This window comes from Elephas maximus, chromosome 5, assembly GCF_024166365.1.
Source record: "Elephas maximus indicus isolate mEleMax1 chromosome 5, mEleMax1 primary haplotype, whole genome shotgun sequence".
Classification (NCBI taxonomy): Eukaryota; Metazoa; Chordata; class Mammalia; order Proboscidea; family Elephantidae; genus Elephas; species Elephas maximus.
The window spans coordinates 78,594,556-78,614,484 of record NC_064823.1 but is presented as its reverse complement, the minus strand read 5'-3'; the positions used below and the strand labels follow the sequence as shown (position 1 = coordinate 78,614,484).

Here is a 19,929-nt window from a genome sequence, read left to right as displayed (position 1 = left end):
TGAGTCAGAAATGACTTGATGGCAGTGTGGTTAATGATTATCAGAAGAGCCCTGGTGATACAATGGTTAAGTGCACAGCTGCTTACTGAAGGGTTGGTGATTCGAACTCACCAGCAGCTCTGCAGGAGAAAAGATGTGGCACTCTGCTCCCATAAAGATTACAGCTTAGGAAACTGTGCAGGGCAGTTCTACTCTGTCATATAGGGTCGCTATGAATCAGAATGAACTCAACAGCATACAACAACAAGTAATACGAAGCTTAAAGGAGAATTAACAGAAACAGAGAAGTGAAAATAAATTTTACCAATGAATGAGAGAATTTACTGAGGTTCTGATATCAACAACTGTGAAACTGGGGCAAGAGTATTTAGCAAAACCTGTGTATTAGGGAGAAGAGCATAGTGTGAGGTCCAGGAAAAAAACCTGGACATTTTCTAAAGAGAACAGAATAAGACCTTTCAGAAAGGGATTATGAAATGAAAATGCAGGCAGTAACGTTTTGGCATCCAATTTTAAATCCCTGACAAATTTGAATATGAAAAAAGTCTTTTTGAAAAATTTTTTGATGTCTTAAATGTAGATATATAAGGCATTTTTCTCTTCCCTGTAGTTAAACACTTTACATTTCTCATAAAAACATTACACTGTGTTTTCACACAAAAGAAAAGCTCCACATCATATTATAGTATTTGGCCAATGACAAAAGTGTTTTAAACTAAACTTTTTTGGGTTATGAAAGAAATATATTTATGGATGAAAGATAAAAATATACATATTTTAAAAACTGGAAATAAGCCAACCCCCTGTATAGGCAGTTAACTTCACCATGAAATTTCCACTAATATTTTGTTGCCGTTCACTGCATAGTAAAATAAAATAAAAATAAAAATTCTTGAGCCAAATGAATAGCAGTAACAGGGACCCACTTAAAAGTGCTCCGTTAGAGATACGATTGTTTCACCAAAGCATTCTTCGGGAAGGAAACATTATCCAAGTTTCATCCATCATGTCAACAGCTCTGAGCTGTCTGATTGTAAGTTTGCTGGATGTGACATCCAAGGCCCATGACCTACGCTCCAAGAGCAGGAGACATGAGTATTCACTAAAATATCCTGAGTCCAGTACATGTTAATCCCTGGGTCCAGACTTGGGCATCTTCCTGATCATGATTGATTCGGGCTCTCCTTCAGGACACTGGCAAGCACAGTCAGCTGAGGGAGTAGGTACTGAATGGTAGATCCCAGCTATGCCAGGTCCATCTTTTGGGAATAATCGTGACACTTTAAAATTTTGACCAAGGCTTCTAGAAATCATGCAGTGAAAATTTAAGCCTGAACTTTGCTCATTCTCTTCAAAAGTGTTTTCGTTCAAGTGTCACCTCCTCAGAAAAGCCTTCCCAGATCACCCTGTCTAAAGAAGCATGCTGGTCACTTCCATCCCCTTATCTTACTTTATTTTCAAAGTGTACTAGTAAATATCTGAGGCATTACAAAAACACCCACTTTATTTTCTTCATAGCATTTCTCACTATTTGACATTAGATCATCTATGTATTTGCTTTTTTATTCCTCATTCTATTGTCCTGTATACATCCAAGTGGGGACCACCTCAAGCCTGGAAGTTGCACAGATGTGCGTCCTTCGCTAAGCTATACATTCCATGTTGTTTTAGTTGTCGTCAAGTTGATTCCAACTCATGGCAACACCATGTGTTACAGGATAGAACTGCCCCGTAGGGTTTTCTTGGCTGTAATTTTTACAAATCTGGTCACCAGGTCTTTCTCCCATAGTGCTTCTGAGTGGGTTTGAGCTGCCTTTCAGTTAGCAGCTGAGTGCTTAACCGTTTCTCCACCAGGGCTCCTTATATGTTCTACAAGGGGAATGATTTTGTTTTTTCCCACTGCTCAGTCCCTGGCTCCTAGCACGGTACCTAACGTAACCATAGGTACTTGATTAATAGTGAGTTACTATAAATGAGTGAATGAAAACTGAACCAAGATATAATGATCACGTACCTTCTTAGGGAAGAACTAACCCTTCCTGTGTGCACACTGTTTGCTTGGCAGGTGAGAGACTCTGCTCAGTCGTTCCTGACGGTGCACGTGCCTCTCTATGTCTCCTACATATATGTGACAGCACCCAGGGGCTGGGCCTCCTTAGAGCACCACACCGAGATGGAGTTTTCCTTCTTCTATGACACTGTTCTCTGGAGAACAGGTATACCCATCGACACCTTACCTATTCCTACCATACACTCAAGCAAAATTAAAAGATAAGTAGTGACTGTTAACATTTGCTGCATTCCTCATCCTCTTGTCCTGTACACAGTCAAAGGAGGGCCGCCTCAAGCCTGGAAAATATGCAGTGCTGGGTTCCTGGAAAAAAAAAAAGAGAGAGAGATCCATATATACTGATGCTGGATGGCCTCCATATTTGGAGAATTCAGCCCAGATAGCTAGGTCCCAGAGTAGAGGGTGGCAAGTGACAGACGGATCCTATACTGCCCATTAGAGATTCAGAGGTGTGCTCTTTCATAGCATAATCATGTTCATTTTCTGCTGGTTACCAGTGGTGCGAGCCATGTTGTTAGGTTTTCTAAGAAATAACCATGAACCCCAGTTGCAGTTAAGTCAATTCTGACTCATGGTGACCCCATGTGTGCCAGAGAAGAACTATGCACCATAGGGTTTTCAATGGTCAAAGTTGATCACCAGGCCTTTTTCGAGGTGACTTTGAATGGACTCAAACCTCCAGCCTTTTGGTTAGCAGCCAAGGGTGTTAACCATTTGTACTACTCTAGCGACTCCTCTGAAAAGTAAATGGAGCTATTAAAAAAGAACCAAGTGGAATGATCTGTTTTATAATTTTAATTTGTAAATATCTCTAAATAGACTATATATTAATGTGACAGTTAATTTTCTCAAGTTACATTCAAATAAATGTGCAGCTGTACTTAGAGATGTCTCTAGGATAACTACGTGTAGATCACTGTCTAGGAGGGCTTCTCATGCCCTAACTTGGATGTTATGTTACGATGCCTGCCCAGGAATCCAGACAGACAGTGTGCTCTCTGCAAGGCTTCAGATAATCAGAATCTATATTCGAGAGGATGGTCGGCTTGTCATTGAATTCAAGACCCACGCCAAATTCAGAGGTAATATCAGCGCTATTTTTTTCCAACTTTTTATTATGAAAAGTTGAAAGAATACAACAATGAAAAACATAGACCCTCTACTTAGATTCAACAGTTGTTAACATTTTGCTTTACATGTATGTACACACACACACCTTTTTTTTTTTTCTTTAACCACACCATTTAGTGTCAGTTTCTCCCAATACTTTAGTAGGCATCACCTAAGAACAAGGACATTCTCTTACGTAATCACAATACCATTATCACATCCAAGGTATTTAGTATTGACTCAATAATATCTAGTCCCTATTTATATTTCCTCTATCATTCCACAAGTTTTTTTTATTTGTTTTATATTTATTTTATATCTGTTTAGAAAAGGAACTAGGATCCAATTAAGGTCCATACATTGCATTTGGTTGTCATATCTCTTTAAATCTAGAAAAACCAAAAAAAAAAAAAAAAAAAAACCTGTTGCCATCGAGTCAATTCCAACTCATAGCAACCCTAAAGGACAGAGCAGAACTGCCCCATAGGGTTTCCAGGGAGCAGCTGATGAAATTGGACTGCTGCCCTTTTGTTTATCAGCCATAGCAATTAATCACTACGCCGTCAAGGCTCCTAAATCTAGAATAGTCTATTTTTATTTATTCATGACAATATATCAGTACTGTTTTAAAGAGTGGAGGTATCTTGCTGATTAACTTTTACTTTTTTAGCGATGTTTATGATTGTCCCCTTCCACCAATGACTTATGTGGCCCTAAATGTGATTTTCACCCAACTTTAATTTTTCTATTTATGAGCTACCAAGACCTTTCTACCTCTAAGAATTGGTTAGAATTCAAAGCTAAATGTACTGGGTGTTCATTGTTTATAAAGACTCCTATAATTGTGAACTCTGTCCTGACAGCACTGGGTGGGTTTTATTATTGTGAATATGCTCATTAGCACCATTTCCACAAGGTACATCCATATTGTTTATAAACAAGTATAATCATAATGACCATCACAAGCAGGCTGATGGGCTGGGGTAAGCTGCCATGCTGTCCCAATCAGTACAGAAGATATTCTAAGGGGTGAAAGAGTATAACCCTAATGGTTTGGTAAAAGAACATTAATTTAGTTGTTATGCTTTTGTAGGGCTTCACCATGAGTGCAATAAAACTCACAAGTGTGTGTATTTTCTCTTGAAACAGGACAGTTTGTGATGGAGCACCACACACTGCCTGATGTCAAATCTTTCATATTGACTCCAGACCACCTAGGAGGAATTGAATTTGATCTGCAGCTTCTATGGAGTGCTCAGACTTTTGATTCTCCATATCAACTCTGGAGAGCCACTAGCTCCTACAACAGGTGAATACAGGGTTAAAGGCTTCCAGGGTTGGATCTGAAAATGCTTTTGGTTTCTTTAAGGAGCTTGAGAAACAGGGCTATCTTCAAAGGCTGAATTTCTGTTTTAAAAGGAGGTTCCATAGGCAAAATAGGTTAGAAATAGCCTTTTGGAAAATATCAAAGGAAACAAGAGTAGCTCAGATCAACTTCTAATGTATAAGCCAGAAAGTGCTCACCCAGTTACAAGGGTAAGATCAGGGAGGGCACACATCACTTCCACTCATACCCCATTGGCTAGAACTTAGTCACATGGCCACATCTACCTGCAAGGGAATCTGGGAAATGTGTCACATTAAAACTCTGGTATAAGAAAGGAATTCCACTCCAGTTACCACAACCAGTGCAAAATCCAGGATCTCTGGCTATTAGGTCCATATGTCACCCTGACGGTCCAATGTCCTATAAAATAGAAGGGTTATTCCTCTCCCGTGCTCAATTTAGAGGTAGAATAGGAACTGGGTAAATATAGTAAAGGAATGATTGAGAAAACAACAATTAAAACTATTACCATGAACTTCTAGGAATATATCCTAGAGAAATAGGAACTGTCACATGAATAGACATGCACATGCATGTTCGTTGCAGCATTATTCACAATAGCAAAAAGATGGAAACAACCTAAGTGTCCATTAGCAGATGAATGGGTAAACCATGGTACATACACACAATCAAATATTATGCAACGATAAAGAACAATGATGAATCTGGAAAAATCTCACAACATGGATGAATCTGGAGGGCATTATGCTGAGTGAAATATGTCAATCACAGAAGGACAAATACTGTATGAGACCACTGTTATAAAAACTCATGAAAAGTTTTACACACAAAAAGAAACAATCTTTGATGGTCACGAGGGAGAGAAAAACACTAACTAGACAATAGACAAGTGGTAACTTTGGCGAAGGGTAAGACAGTGTACAATACTGGGGAGGCCAGCACAATCTGACCAAGGCAAGAACATGGAAGCTTCATATACACATCCAAACTCCCTCAGGGACTGAATTACTGGGCTGAGGGCTGGGGACCATGGTCCTGGGGAACATCTAGCTCAATTGGTATAACATAGTTTATAAAGAAAATGTCCTACATCCGACTCTGGTGAGTAGCATCTGGGGTGTTAAAAGCTTGTGAGAGGCCATCTAAGATACTCCACTGTTCCCACCCTGTCTGGAGCAAGGAGAATGAAAGATACAAGGGAAAGATTAGTCCAAAGGACTAACGGACCACAGCTATCACAGCCTTCACCAGATTGAGTCCAGCACAACTAGATGGTGCCCAGCTACCACCACTGACTGCTCTGACAGGGATCACCACAGAGAATCCTGGACAGAGCTGGAGAAAAACGCAGAACAAAATTCTAACTCACAAAAAAAGAAAAAAAAGGCCATTCTTACTGGTCTGACAGAGACTGGAGAAACCCCAAGAGTATGGCCCCCATCACACTTAACTCAGTCCTGAAGTCACTCCTAAGCTTCACCCTTCAACCAAATATTAGACAGGCCCGTAAAACAAACAGTAACACACGTAGCTTCACCATGTATATAAAACTAAATGGACATACCAGCCCAGGGGCAAGGGCAAGAAGGCAGGAGGGGACAGAAAAGCTGGATGAATGGTAATGGGGAACCTAAGGTTGAAAAGGGGAGAGTGTTGACACATCATGGGGTTGGCAACGAATGTCACAAAACAATATGTATATTGTTTAATGAGAAACTAATTTGCTCTGTAAACCTTTGTCTAAAGCACAATGAAAAAAATTTAATCAACTAAGAGAAACAAACAAAAAAAAACTATTACCATGAAAAGGATAATGGAGTCTGTCTTATGTATTATTATCCCCATTTTATAGATGATAAAATTATAATCCATAAAAAAATCCATAAAAAATCCATAGTTAGCTTTAAAATCTTGTTCCAGTTTTACTATTAAGAAGTGGTAGGATCAAGACTTGGAAACTGAGATTTTATTAAGTTTTTTGGGCTGTATATACATATTGTGCTAAGAACATATCTTAAATAATTAAAAAAAAATTTAATTATAAATTTGTGATCTTATATCAGGTTTTTTTAATAGTGATTTCTTGGAAATCAATACATAATAATCTTCAAGGAGATTCTTCATAGAGCTTTATGAGATTATTCATACACTTTGGCCCAATTTATAGGCATAGAAACTGTCCTTCTTTAGTTCCTCTGCTGATTCCCCATTGCCTACAAGATGAAGTCCAAATTCTTTTTATTATTTTCATTTATTATTTTATTATTTTCATTTAGATGAAAGTTTATAGAACAAACTAGTTTCTCATTAAACAGTTAGTACACATATTGTTTTTGACATTGGTTAACAATTCCACGACATGTCAACACTCTCCCTTCTCAACCTTAGGTTCCCTATTACCAACTTTCCTGTCCCCTCCTGCCTTCTAGTCTTTGCCCCAGGGTTGGTGTGCCCTTTTACTCTCATTTTGTTTTAAGGGCTTGTCCAGTCTTTGGCTAAAAGGTGAACCTCAGAAGTGACTTTATTACTGAGCTGATAAAGTGTCCAGGGGCCATACTCCCAGGGCTTCTCCAGTCTCTGTCAGGCCAGCAAGCCTGGTCTTTCTTTTGGAGTTAGAATTTTGTTCTGTATTTTTCCCCAGCTCTGTCCTGGACCCTCTGTTGTGATCCCTGTCAGAGCAGTCAGTGGTGGTAGCCAGGCACTATCTTGTTGTCCTGGACTCAGTCTGGTGGAGGCTGTGGTAGATGTGGTCCATTAGTCCTTTGGACTAATCTTTCCCTTGTATCTTTAGTTTTCTTCATTCTTCCTCATTCCCGAAGGGGTGAGACCAGTGGAATATCCTAAATGGCTGCTCACAGGCTTTTAAGACCCCAGATGCTACTCACCAAAGTAGAATGTAGAATATTTTCTTTATAAACAATGTTATGCCAATTGAGCTAGATGTTCCCCAAGACCATGGTCCCCACAGCCCTCAGCCCAGCAATTTGGTCCCTCTGGCAGTTTGGATGTGTCTGTGGAGCTTCCATGACCTTGCCTTGTACAAGTTGTGCTGGCTTCCCCAGTATTGTGTACTGTATCACTCTTCAGCAAAGTTACTACTTATCTATTGTCTATTTAGTTTAGTGTTTTTCCATTCCCACCCCTTCCCACCCATGTAACAATCAAACATTGTTTCTTTTTGTGTGTAAACCTTTTCATGAGTTTTTACGGTAGTGGTCTCATACAATATTTGTCCTTTTGTGATTGACTTATTTCACTCAGCCTAACGCCCTCCAGGTTCATCCATGTTATGAAACTCCTCACGGATTCATTGTTGTTCTTTATCATTGCATAATACTCCACTGTGTGTAAGCACCACAGTTTATCCATTCATCTGTTGATGGGTACCTAGGTTGTTTCCATCTTTTTGCTGTTGTGAACAATGCTGCAATGAACATGGGTGTGCATATGTCTATTCGTGTGGTGACTTTTATGTCTCTAGGATATATTCCTAGGAGTGGGATTGCTGGATCATATGGTATTTCTATTTCTAGCTTTCTAAGGAAGCACTATATCATCTTCCAAAATGGTTGTATCATTTTGCACTCCCACCAGTGGTGCATAAGAGTTTTGATCTCCTCGCAGCCTCTCCAACATTCGTTATTTCCTGTTTTTTTGATTCATGCCAATAATGCAGGGGTGAGGTGGTGTCTCACTGTCGTTTTGATTTGCATTTCTCTAACAGCTGGTGATCACGAGCATTTCCTCGTGTCTGTATGCTGCTTGAATGTCTTCTTTGGTGAAGTGTCTGTTCATTTCCTTTTCCCATTTTTCAATTCAATTATTTACCTTTTTGTTTGTAAAAGTGTTGGTTTTCTTGTAGATTTTATCACAAATCAGACAAAGTACTCTTTGTCTGATGTTGTAATAGTCAAATTTTTTTTTCCCAGTCTGTAGGTTCTCTTTTTACTCTTTTGGTGAAATCTTTTGATGAGCATAAATGTTTAATTTTTAGAAGATTCCAGTTATCTAGCTTATCTTCTGGAGTTTGTGTGTTGTTGGTTGTGGTTTGTTTCCTGTTAATGCCTCTAGCATTGATCCTCTTTTTTCTTCTATGAACTTCATAGTTTTTGGCTTTATACTTAGGTCTTTGATCCATTCTGAATTAGTTTTTGTATATGGTGTGAGGTATAGGTCCTTTTTCCTTTTTTTGCAGACGGATATCCAGTTTTCCTAGCACCATTTGTTAAAAAGACTGTCTTTCTTTATTTGATGGACTTTGGGCCCTTATCAAAGATCAGGAGACCATAGGTGGATGGATTTACATCTTGGTTCTCAATTCTGTTCCATTGGTCAACGTATCTGTTGTACCAGTACCAGCTGTTTTGACTACCATAGTTGTATAGTAGGTTCTGAGGTCAGGTAGCGCAAGTCCTCTTACTTTATTCTTCTCCTTTGGATAGTGCTTTACTTATCCAGGGCTTCTTCCCTTGCCATATGAAGTTAATGATTACTTTTTCTAACTCTTTAAAGAATGCTATTGGTATTTGGATCGGGATTGCATTGTATTTGTAAATTGCTTTGGGTAGAATTGTCATTTTCACAATGCTAAGTCTACCTGTTCATGAGCATGGTATGCTTTCCATTTATGTAGATCTCTTTTGGTTTCTAGCAGTAGTGTTTTGTAGTTTTCTTTATATAGGTCTTTTACATCCCTGGTTAGATTTACTCCTAAGTGTTTTATTTTTTTAGGGACTATTATAAATGGTATTGTTTGCCTGGTTTCCTTTTCATCATTCTCTCTGTTGGTGTATAGAAATTCAACTAATTTTTGTATTTTTATCCTGTATCTTGCTGCTCTGCTGAATCTTTCTATTAGTTACAGTAGTTTTCTCATGGAATGTTTTAGGTTTTCTATGTATAGTATCATATCATCTGCAAATAGGAACAATTTAACTTTATTACCAATTTGGATGCACTTTATTTCTTTTTCTTGCCTTATTGCTCTAGCTAGGACTTCCAGCACAATGTTAAATAGGAGTGGTGATAAAGGGCATCCTTGTCTTGTTCCTGTTCTCAGGGGGAATGTTTTCAGCCTCTCTCCATTAAGAATGATATTGGCCATTGGTTTTGCATCCCAGCCAAGTGCTGTCAGGTTTTGCATAGATGCCTTTTATTATGCTGAGAAATTTCCCTTCTATATCTACTTTGTCGAGAGTTTTTATCAGGAATGGGTGTTGGACTTTGTTGAATGCGTTTTTGCATCAATTGAGATGATCATGTGATTCTTTTCTTTCCTTTTATTTATGTAGTGGGCTACATTGATTGATTTTCTAATGTTGAACCATCCTTGCATACCTGATATGAATCCTACTTGGTGGTGGTGTATTATTTTTTTGATATGATGCTCAATTCTATTGGCTAGAATTTTTCATCTATATTCATGAGAGATATTGGTCTGTAATTTTCTTTTTTTATGGTGTCTTTGCCTGGTTTTGGTATCGGGGTTATGCTGGCTTCACAGAATGAATTTGGAAGTATTAGGGATAGGAGGAGAGAGCAACTGTGGACTTGGTGGACCAGGCAATTTGTTCTGCATTCATTCATTCATTCATTCAGCAAATACTTATTGAACATGTACCAGGTGTCAAGCAGGTTCTGCACACTTAGAATACATAAGTGAACAAAACAAAGATTTCTGCACTTCTGGTAAAGTAAGAGACAAAGAACAACAGACATAGCAAATAAGTAAAGCGTAGCATATGTTGGAATGTGATAGGTGCTATAGAAAAATAAAAGGTATAGAACAGGTAAGAGAAATCAGTAGATGATATTATAATTTGAGCATTGAGAGTAGGCCTGGATAAGAAGATACATTTGAGCAAAGACTTGAAGGAAGTACAGAAGTCAGCCATGGAGACATCTGGGGGAAGAAGGTTTCTGGCAAAATTCCTTAGGTGGCAGCATGCCTCACCTGCTCAAGGAACAGCAAAGAGGCCAGTGTGGCTAGAGTGGAGTGAGGGAGAAGGCAAGTAATAGGAGATCAGATCAAAGAGGTGAGAGGGTAAGTCACCCATGTAAGGCCTTGTAGGCCAATGTGGGGACTTTGGCTTTTACCCTGGTGCAGTGGGAACTGCTGCAGAGTTTGAGCAAAGGGGTGACATGATCTCACCTCATGCTTTGAAAGTAAGAGCCAGGGATAGATGGTTCTGCCTAATGAACAGCACTGGAGGTCCTCATTCATCTATGCCAAGAAATATGGAAGACAGCTTCCTGGCCAACTGATTGGAAGAGATCCATATTTATGCCTATTCCCAAGAAAGGTGATCCAACCAAATGTGGAAATTATAGAACAATATCTTTAATATCACACACAAGCAAAATTTTGCTGAAGGTCATTCAGAAACAGCTACAGCAGCATATTGACAGGGAACTTCCAGAAATTCAGGCCGGTTTCAGAAGAGGACGTGGAACCAGGGATATCATTGCTGATGTCAGATGGATCCTGGCTGAAAGCAGAGAGTACCAGAAGGATGTTTACCTGTGTTTTATTGACTACGCAAAGGCATTCGACTATGTGGATCATAACAAATTATGGATAACATTGCGAAGAATGGGAATTCCAGAACACTTCATTGTGCTCATGAGGAATCTTTACATAGATCAAGAGGCAGTTGTTCGAACAGATTGGTTTAGAGTCAGGAAAGGTGTGCGTCAGGATTGTATTCTTTTACCATATCTATTCAATCTGTATGCTGAGCAGATAAGTTAAGAATCTGGACTGTATGAAGAAGAATGGGGCATGAGGATTGGAGGAAGACTCATTAACAACCTGCATCACGCAGATGACACAAGCTTGCTTGCTGAAAGTGAAGAGGACTTGAAGCACTTACTAATGAAGATCAAAGACCACAGCCTTCAGTATGGATTGCACCTCAACATAAAGGAAACAAAAATCCTCATAACTGGACCAATGAGCAACATCATGATAAACAGAGAAAAGATTGAAGTTGTCAAGGATTTCATTTTTGCTTGGATCCACAGTCAATACCCATGGAAGCAGCAGTCAAGAAATCAAAAAACGCGTTGCATTGGGTAAATCTGCTGCAAAGGACCTCTTTAAAGTGTTGAAGCGCAAAGATGTCACCTTGAAGACTAAGGTGCGCCTGACCGAAGCCATGGATTTTCAATCACATCATATGCATGTGAAAGCTGGACAATGAATAAGGGAGACTGAAGAAGAATTGATGCCTTTGAATTGTGGTGTTGGTGAAGAATGTTGAATATACCCTGGACTGCCAAAAAAAACAAAAAATCTGTCTTAGAAGAAGTACAACCAGAATGCTCCTTAGAGGCAAGGATGGCGAGACTGCGTCTTGCATACTTTGGACATGTTGTCAGGAGGGATCAGTCCCTGGAGAAGGACTTCATGCTTGGCTGAGTACAGGGTTAGCAGAGAAGACCCTCAATGAGGTGGACACAGTGGCTGCAACAATGAGCTCAAGCATAGCAAAGATTATAAGGATCGCTCAGGACTGGGAAGTGTTTCGTTCTGTTGTGCATAGGGTCACTATGAGTCGGAACCAACTCAACAGCACCTAAGAACAACAATACAACACTAATTAAGGGTCACTACTCATATTATGGGGAACCCTGGTTGCATCGTGGTTAAGAGCTATGGCTGCTAACCAAAAAGGTCAACAGCTCGAATATACCAGGCACTCCTTGGAGTTATGGGGCAGTTCAGCTCTGTCCTGTAGGGTCACTATGAGTTGGAATCAACTCAACGGCAATGGGTTTTTGTTTTTACTCATATTATGGAGCACTGGTGGTGCAGTGGTTAAGAGCTCAGCTGCTTACCAAAATGTCAGCTGTTTGAATCCACCAACCACTCCTTGGAAACCCTATGTGGCAGTTCTGCTGTGCCCTATGGGTCAATATGAGTCAGAAACAAACTCAATGGGTTTGGTTGTTTTTTTTTTGTTTATTCAGTATAAGGAGCCCTGGCAGTGTAGTGACTAAGCATTCAGCTGCTAACCTAAAGGCTGGCAGTTCAAACCCAGCAGTTGCTTCATGGGAGAAAGATGTGGCAGTCTGCTTCTGTAAAGATTATAGCCTTGGAAACCCTACGGGGCAGTTTTCCTCTGTCCTGCAGGGCACTATAAGTTGGAATTGACTCAACAGCAATGGATTTGTTTTTGTTTACTCATTTTATTCATACATGTCAGTTTTCTTATAATTCAAATGGTGTCCAAGATCTCATTTACTGCTGACCCAGAGCTTTAAAGGAAGGGTGGGATCATAAAGGAATACTGGAGACATCAGATTGTCAGAGCAGGAAGGAGGTTAGAAACCAAAGCCACTGTCTTAGTTTCCTAGTGCTGTTATAGCAGAAAGACCACAAGTGGGTGGTTTTAACCAACAGAAATTTATTTTCTCACAGCTTAGAAGGCCAGAAGTCTGAATTCAGGGCATCAGCTCTAGAGGAAGGCTTTCTTTCTCTGCTGGCTCTGGGGAAAGTTCTTGTCTCTTTTCAGCTCCTGTTCCTCTGTTACTTGGCATCTGTCTTTCCCCGCTGTGCTTTCTTGGTTCTGTGCCCAATCTGCTCTTTTTATGTTTCAAAAGTGATTGGCTTAAAACACACCCTATACTGATGTGGCCTCATTAACATAACAAAGTAAACTCTATTCCCCAGTGGGATTACATCCGTAGGTATAGGGGGGTCAGTATTCCAACCCATATTTTGGGGGGACACAGTCCAATCCATAACATCCCCGAAATGTGTGAGTCTAAGAGCATACAACTGTGGCACAGGCAAGGCGAGGACTAGACTGTCTCTTGATTTCTAGCCCTGTGTCATTCCACTAAACTGACCCAAGAGTGTGTCTTAAAGTTTTATTTTTACCTTTTACCAATTTTTTGCTATGCTTTACTAATGTAAAAACAATACAAAAAATGGTCACTGAATGAACCCAGCAAGTATGAGCACTGTTCCCAGATCACTCACAACAGAGTTATAATTAAGATTCACAGCCCTGCGCTCTTCATTCAATGGGTGGCAGCCTCCCAAGGCCCTTGAAGAATCTCCCTGAAGTGTCTGGATGTCTGACTGTCTTCCAGGCAACCTGCCAGGGCTAGAGCTGCTGCCCGATGACAAGCGTGGGAACTAAAGTAGATGAGGGGCACAAAGGCTCCATACTCTCAGTGTCGCTACCTAGAGAATCCTGTCTCCCACCACAAACAGGAAAGATCCCAAGGAGTAGTCTCCTAGGAGAAGTGATACTGTTCTTCAACTTTGTAAAGGAATGAGGCTGTAGAATGGGAAAGGGGGAAAAAATACAATTTCCATCGAGTTGACCCTGACTCATGGCAACCTCATGTGTGACTCATAGAACTGTGCTTCGTAGGGAGGGTTTTGAATGGCTGTGCTCTTTTGGAAGTAGATTACCAGGCTTTTCTTCCAAGGCACCTCCGAGTGGACTCATCCCAGCAACCTTTCCCTTTGATTAGCAGCTGAGTGCTTTACCATTTGTGTCACCCAGGGACTCCAGAATTGGGGGAAGGAACCTCAAAACTGAGTGTTGTGGGAAAGTTCTCCCATTATACTCTTAAGCAGTGTCCTGTAATCATGAGGCATTTGCTACCTCTTCTATCTGAGTGGCAGCTGCCATGAGCACATCTTAAGAGTTACAAGCTTTGACCTTTGATAGTGTATTTAACAGGGTGTCAGCCAACAAGCAACCCTAAACAGAAGTTACCAAAGACATTTCATGGAAGTCTAAAGAAATGGCAGGTTCTGTTTTGTCTTCCCCTGAGCCTTTTTGGTTTTTAGAAACCGTGTGCCTTTCTCATGAAAAAGACTCGCACAGATGGAAGTAGCTCTATTTAACACCTCTAGGTAGTCCTCTGGAGGCTAGAATAATCAGAAATGAGTTCCTGAAGATTGTGTTTGCAGACTCATAAATGAGTCCTTGGATGTGAGGCACAAATCCCATACGAAAACTGTTTAATGAAGTCACTGTGCTTCTAGATAAGTAAGGAATCTGTAAATTGTTCCTTATGACCACAGTCTGCTCTGCCTGTTTCAGGAAGGACTACTCGGGGGAGTACACAATCTACCTGATCCCTTGCACGGTGCAGCCTACACAGCCTTGGGTTGACCCAGGAGAGAAGCCTTTGGCCTGCACTGCACACGCTCCGGAAAGGTAGGGAAATTCATCAGTCCATCCCTGTGTCACACCTGAAATTGTCTGCCCTGTGCCGTGTGCTCATTCGTTCAACCAGTATTTGTTAAGATCTTATCCTGTGCTTTGCTATGGTCTAGGTATTGAGATTATAGCATTAGATTATAGCAGGGTATTAAAAGTAAAATCTCCGCTCCCAGGCAGTTTATATCCTAGGGCCTTCTTCCTAGGAGCTGATCAAAGTATGTAGAAAACACTTCTGAGAGATGGTGCTGAAAATAGAACCTTTCATGAACATTAATAGAAGAAAATGGGTTCTTTTAAGAGCGATTTGAGATCAAAGTGACAGCAGCAACCCGAAAGATTAGATGGGAATCTTAGGGGACAGTGAATTTATGTTAATGAGTGAGGAATGACCCAGAAAAAGAGGGTGAGAATGGTTGCACAGCTGGAAAAATGTAATCAATGTCACCGAATTGTACATGTAGAAACAGTTGAATTGGTGTATGTTTTGCTGTATAGATTCTTAACAACAAAATGAAGTAAAAAAAAAAAAATTACAAAAATTTTAAAAAAGAAGACAATGTGAAATATGACTTTTAAATTAAGAGACAGAGGATTGGCCGTTGAATTTGGCATGTGGAGGCCACTGATGACCTTGACAAAGGGCATTTTCAGTGGGCGGGTGGGGATAAAAGCCTGATTAAAGTGGGTTCACGAGAAAGAAGTGAGAATGGGCGACAGCAAGGATGAACCACACATAAGAAGCTTTGCTGCAGAGATGGCAGAGAAGTGAGGCAATAACTGGAAGCAGATCAGTGGTCAAAAAAGGGTTTTATTTGTGTTTTAGGGTGGAAAATATTTCAGAATGGTTGTGTGATGGTGGAAGTAATCCAAAAGAGGGGAAGCTTTGATGATGCAGAGGAGAAAGGGAAAACTTCCAGAGCAAAGTCCTTGAGTGGGGAGCAGGGATGGACCCAGCACCTGGATGGAAGTGTTGGCCTTAGCTAGAAGCATAGAGAGTTCATCCACTGCAAGAGGAAGGAAGGCAGAGTTTATGGATATGGGTAAAGGTGGAATTAGTAGATTTGGAGGGTACGGATGACAAAGTCATCTGACTGAATCTATTTTCTCCATGAAATGAGAAGCCAGGTATTAGCTCAAAGTAAAGAACTTTGAAGTTTGAGAAGAGAAGGGAAGTAAGAAAGAGTCATCTCAGAGAGAGGAAAGTAAATTTAAGATAGGGTTATACACAGTAATATGTCAGACAGTGCTGAGGGCCCAAGGGAGTGTTCTTTTGTTTGTTAATTGGGAAATAATTGACATAAACTATACTACACATATTTGAAGTATATAATTTGTTAAATTTTGACATATGTAGCCACCCATAAAACATTACCACAATCAAGACAGTGAACATATCTATTACCTCCAAATGCTTCCTCGAGCCTCCACATAATCCCCCCTCCCACCCTGGCTCACCGTTTTCCCCAGATAACCATTAATATGCTTCCTGTCACTACAGGTTAGTTTACCTTTTCTAGAATTTCATAGAAACAGCATCGTACAGTGTGCAGTCTTTTTCTCTGTCTTCTTTCACTCAGCATAATTATTTTGAGATTTATCCAGGTTGTTGTATATAACAGTAGTTTTTCCTGTTATTACTGAGTAGCATGAGTATTGCATGGTGTGGATATACTATAATTTGTGTATCAGTTTGTCCATTGAAGGAGATTTGGGTTGTTTTTAGTTTTGGGTGATGATAAAGCTGCTATGAACATTCATATATATGTTTTTGTATGGACACATGCTTTCTATTTTCTTGTGAAAATACCTAGAAATGGAATGGCTGTATCATGGTAGATGTATGCTTAACTTTTTTAAAACACTGCCAAACTATTTTCCAAAGTGTTGGTAAATATGTAACTATGAGTGTGCACTCCCACCATCAGTGCATAAGTGTCCTGGTTCCTTTGCATCCTTATACAAGTGGTCAGGGAGTCTTGGTGTGGAGAATCGATGAGTGGGAGCAAAAGAAGAGGTGAGCTTAGAACATAGGAGGTGGTGGTTAGAGAGAGAAGTGTTGGAAAATGAGATTTTGGGAAGTAGCGCATAGTATAACTATGAAGAGTAGGTGGCTGCAGCGGGGTGGAGAATAAGCTCTTGGGAGGTGATGAAGTAAAGGAACTGAGAGGCTAGGGTATTGGATGGTTTGACTCTGGATGTTGAAATCACCAAGATTGATGGCAGGAGCAATACTAGAAAACACCGTAGTCATTCCAGTGAAGAAGGGAGGGTGACCAGGAAAATGGCAGTTAGCTACAGTAAGGAATAATAGAGAAAGTATAATCCGATGGAATATACTGGGGAATTTCTATTCCTTTATTAAATGCTTTAATCATGAAATATTTCAGATATACAGAAGACCATACATAATGGATATATGAAGTATAAAAAAACTATGAATTCACTACCCACATCAAGAAATAGGATGTTACCAATATCTTTTAAATACCCTCTGTTCCCCTATCCAATCCCATTCCCTTCTTCTTCCCCACTAAGGTAGCCACTAGCTTGGTATTTGTATTTATCATCCCATGTCTCTGTTTATGGTTTTACCTCATATTTATTTGCACATTATATTACATATTTCTGAACTTTATATAAAAATTTCATGCTGCCTGTATTCTCTCTGCAGCTTTTTTGTTGTTGTTGTTGTTGTCATTGTTCAGCGAATCATTTGATTTGTGTTGATTCATGTAGCTGAGTTTGATTTTTTGCTGAGTTAAGGTATTCATTGCAGGAATATTCCACAGTTTATTTGACCACTGTATTTGGTTTATGGAGCCCTGGTGGTGCAGTGGTTAAGAGCGTGGCTGCTAACTAAAATGTTGGCAGTTCAAATCCTCCAGCCGCCCCTTGGAAATCCTATGGGGCATTTCTAGTCTCTCCTTAGAGTTGCTATGAGTCAGCAGCAATGGGTTTGATTTGGTTTGGTTTATTTGGCTTATAATTCCAGATTTTTTCTATTACAAAGAATGTTTTATTATATATGTCTCTTGGTGCACATGTGTAAGAAGAGTTATCTAGGGTAGGTGCTGGGGGTTTTTAAGAAGAGAGAGAGGAGCAATGGCTTGAAATGGAAAAAAGGAGCAAGGATGACACCAACCACAAACCCAGTCATCCAGGCTGGGTACTATGTGAGTGTGGGAGGCTACAGGGGGAAGAGTGTAATGAGGACACTGAGGCTTCAGAGTTGAGTATCCTTACCTTCACCAGAGGGGCCTGGTGGTGCATTGGTTAAGCACTGGGCTGCAAACTGAAAGATTGGCAGTTTGAACCTACCCAGTGGCTTTTCAGAAGAAGGACCTGGTGATCTGCTCCAATAAAAATTACAGCCTTGAAAATACAATGGGGCAGTTCTGTTGTCTCTTGAGGTTGCTATGAGTCAAAAATTGACTGAAGGGCCCCTAACAACAGCAGCAACAACAGCCTTATGTTAGGGAGATCTTTACTTGTGGATTCCCCATTATTCCCTTCCCCTGGCCCTAACCTTGCATTTGGTCATCTTTGTGGCTCCAATGATATCTAGGTGCAATAGAATTGCAACACAGAAAAATCAAGACTGACTCAGGGAATTTAGACTTGATTCACAAGAATTGTGTCTCATGATTTCTTTGTGTGTATGAGGTTTGATGTACGTTGTAACCTGATAAATAGTAATCTCGGTTCCATTATTCACTCAATTTAGTCAATAAATATTTATTTAGTGTCTCCTTATGTGCTAAGCAGTGTGGTAGATTCTGGCAATACCAGTATCAACAAGAAAAATCTGTTCCCCTGAGCCAAGTAAATGAACTCTTGGTGCAACTAACAGCTTTCTCAGAGTTGCCAAAGCAGGAGCAAGCCTGGCTGTGTGGCCACAAGTTCCTCCTACACCCCTGCCCACTCAGATCAACCCAGTGAGCTGATTCTGTTTTTAAAATAGAAAGTGAGAAATGGTCAGATGGATTCTACTGGAAGAGTAAAACATTTAAGTTATCCAATTTTGATTCATGTCTTCAGCAAATATACACGTCAGGAGCTTGGCTAGTGATAACAATATACTGGTGAGCAAACAGATACGGACTTTATGGAGCCTGTCGTAGGTGAAGCTGACTTTAATCAGATAATCACACATTTTAGTAAAATTTCAAACCATGATAAGAACTATGAAAGAAAAATCCAAAATGTAATGCAAACAGATGACGAGAAGTCTGACCTAGCCTGGAAGGTAAGGGAAAAAGGGAACACTTCCTAGAGAAAGTGATGTTTGATTCCCCAGTTGAGATCTAAAGGAAAAGTAAGAGTTAAACAAAGGAGAGTGGACACAGTAGGAGAGAATGTTCTGGCAGAATGTACAACAAGGTCAAATCCAGAAAACTTTAAATTCATTACTAAAAAAACAAACAAACCAAACCTGTTGCCATCGAGTCCATTCTGACATATAGTGACCATATAGAACAGAGTGGAACTGCCCCATAGGGTTTCCAAGGAGCAGCCATAGCTCTTAACCACTGTACCACCAGGGCTCCAATTCATTACTACTAGTCTCAAGTAAATCTTTAGGACTTCCCAGTAAAGCACAATGTTTCCCTAATCCATTTACTCTCTCAGTCTTCAAAACTATTACATCCCTTCCTCCTCTCAAAATGCTACATTTCCCTGTCCTCATCCTTGGCTCATTACCGTGTATCCTGGTTTACTGAGAAAACAGAAGAAATCAGAAGAGAACTGACATAAACTTCTACCATCATATCTTTCCATCTAACGCATCAATAAGGAGTCCTGGTGGCACGGTGGTTAAGTGCTCAGTTGCTGACCAGAAGGTTGGTGGTTTAAACCCACCAACTGCTCTGCAGGAGACAGCTGTGGCAGCCTGCTGCCGTAAAGATTACAGCCTTGGAAACCACATGGGGCTGTCTGCTCTGTTGTGGAGGGTTGCCGTAAGTCAGAATCTACTCAATGGCAACAGGTTTAGGTTTTGTAATGCGTTAGTGCGTATATACCTGTTAGTATAAGTGAGTGGTCTGCATTCCTATCCAAAGCCAGCCCCCCGTCTTGTGCACTAGAACCTATACCCTCCTGCCCACTAAAAAACATTTCACAAGCAATTCTCCCCTCTCTGAATCACTCCATTCACCATTTTTTTAAAAAAATGCTGTAATTTCTCCCATCTAAAAAAAAAAAAAACCTTT

At 40.2% G+C, this 19,929-nt stretch overlaps 1 protein-coding gene across 4 annotated transcripts in view; it reads left to right on the top strand.

Annotated features, from left to right (window-relative positions):
- Positions 1-19,929, top strand: part of FRAS1 (Fraser extracellular matrix complex subunit 1) — a 532,476-nt gene that overhangs the window by 490,260 nt on the left and 22,287 nt on the right. For all 4 annotated transcript variants that reach the window (XM_049885934.1, XM_049885933.1, XM_049885936.1 and 1 more), the window contains 4 exons: positions 2,066-2,216; positions 3,046-3,153; positions 4,331-4,490; positions 14,597-14,713. In XM_049885934.1, coding sequence (XP_049741891.1) covers positions 2,066-2,216; positions 3,046-3,153; positions 4,331-4,490; positions 14,597-14,713 — 536 coding nt within the window. The remainder of the gene's footprint in view (positions 1-2,065; positions 2,217-3,045; positions 3,154-4,330; positions 4,491-14,596; positions 14,714-19,929) is intronic.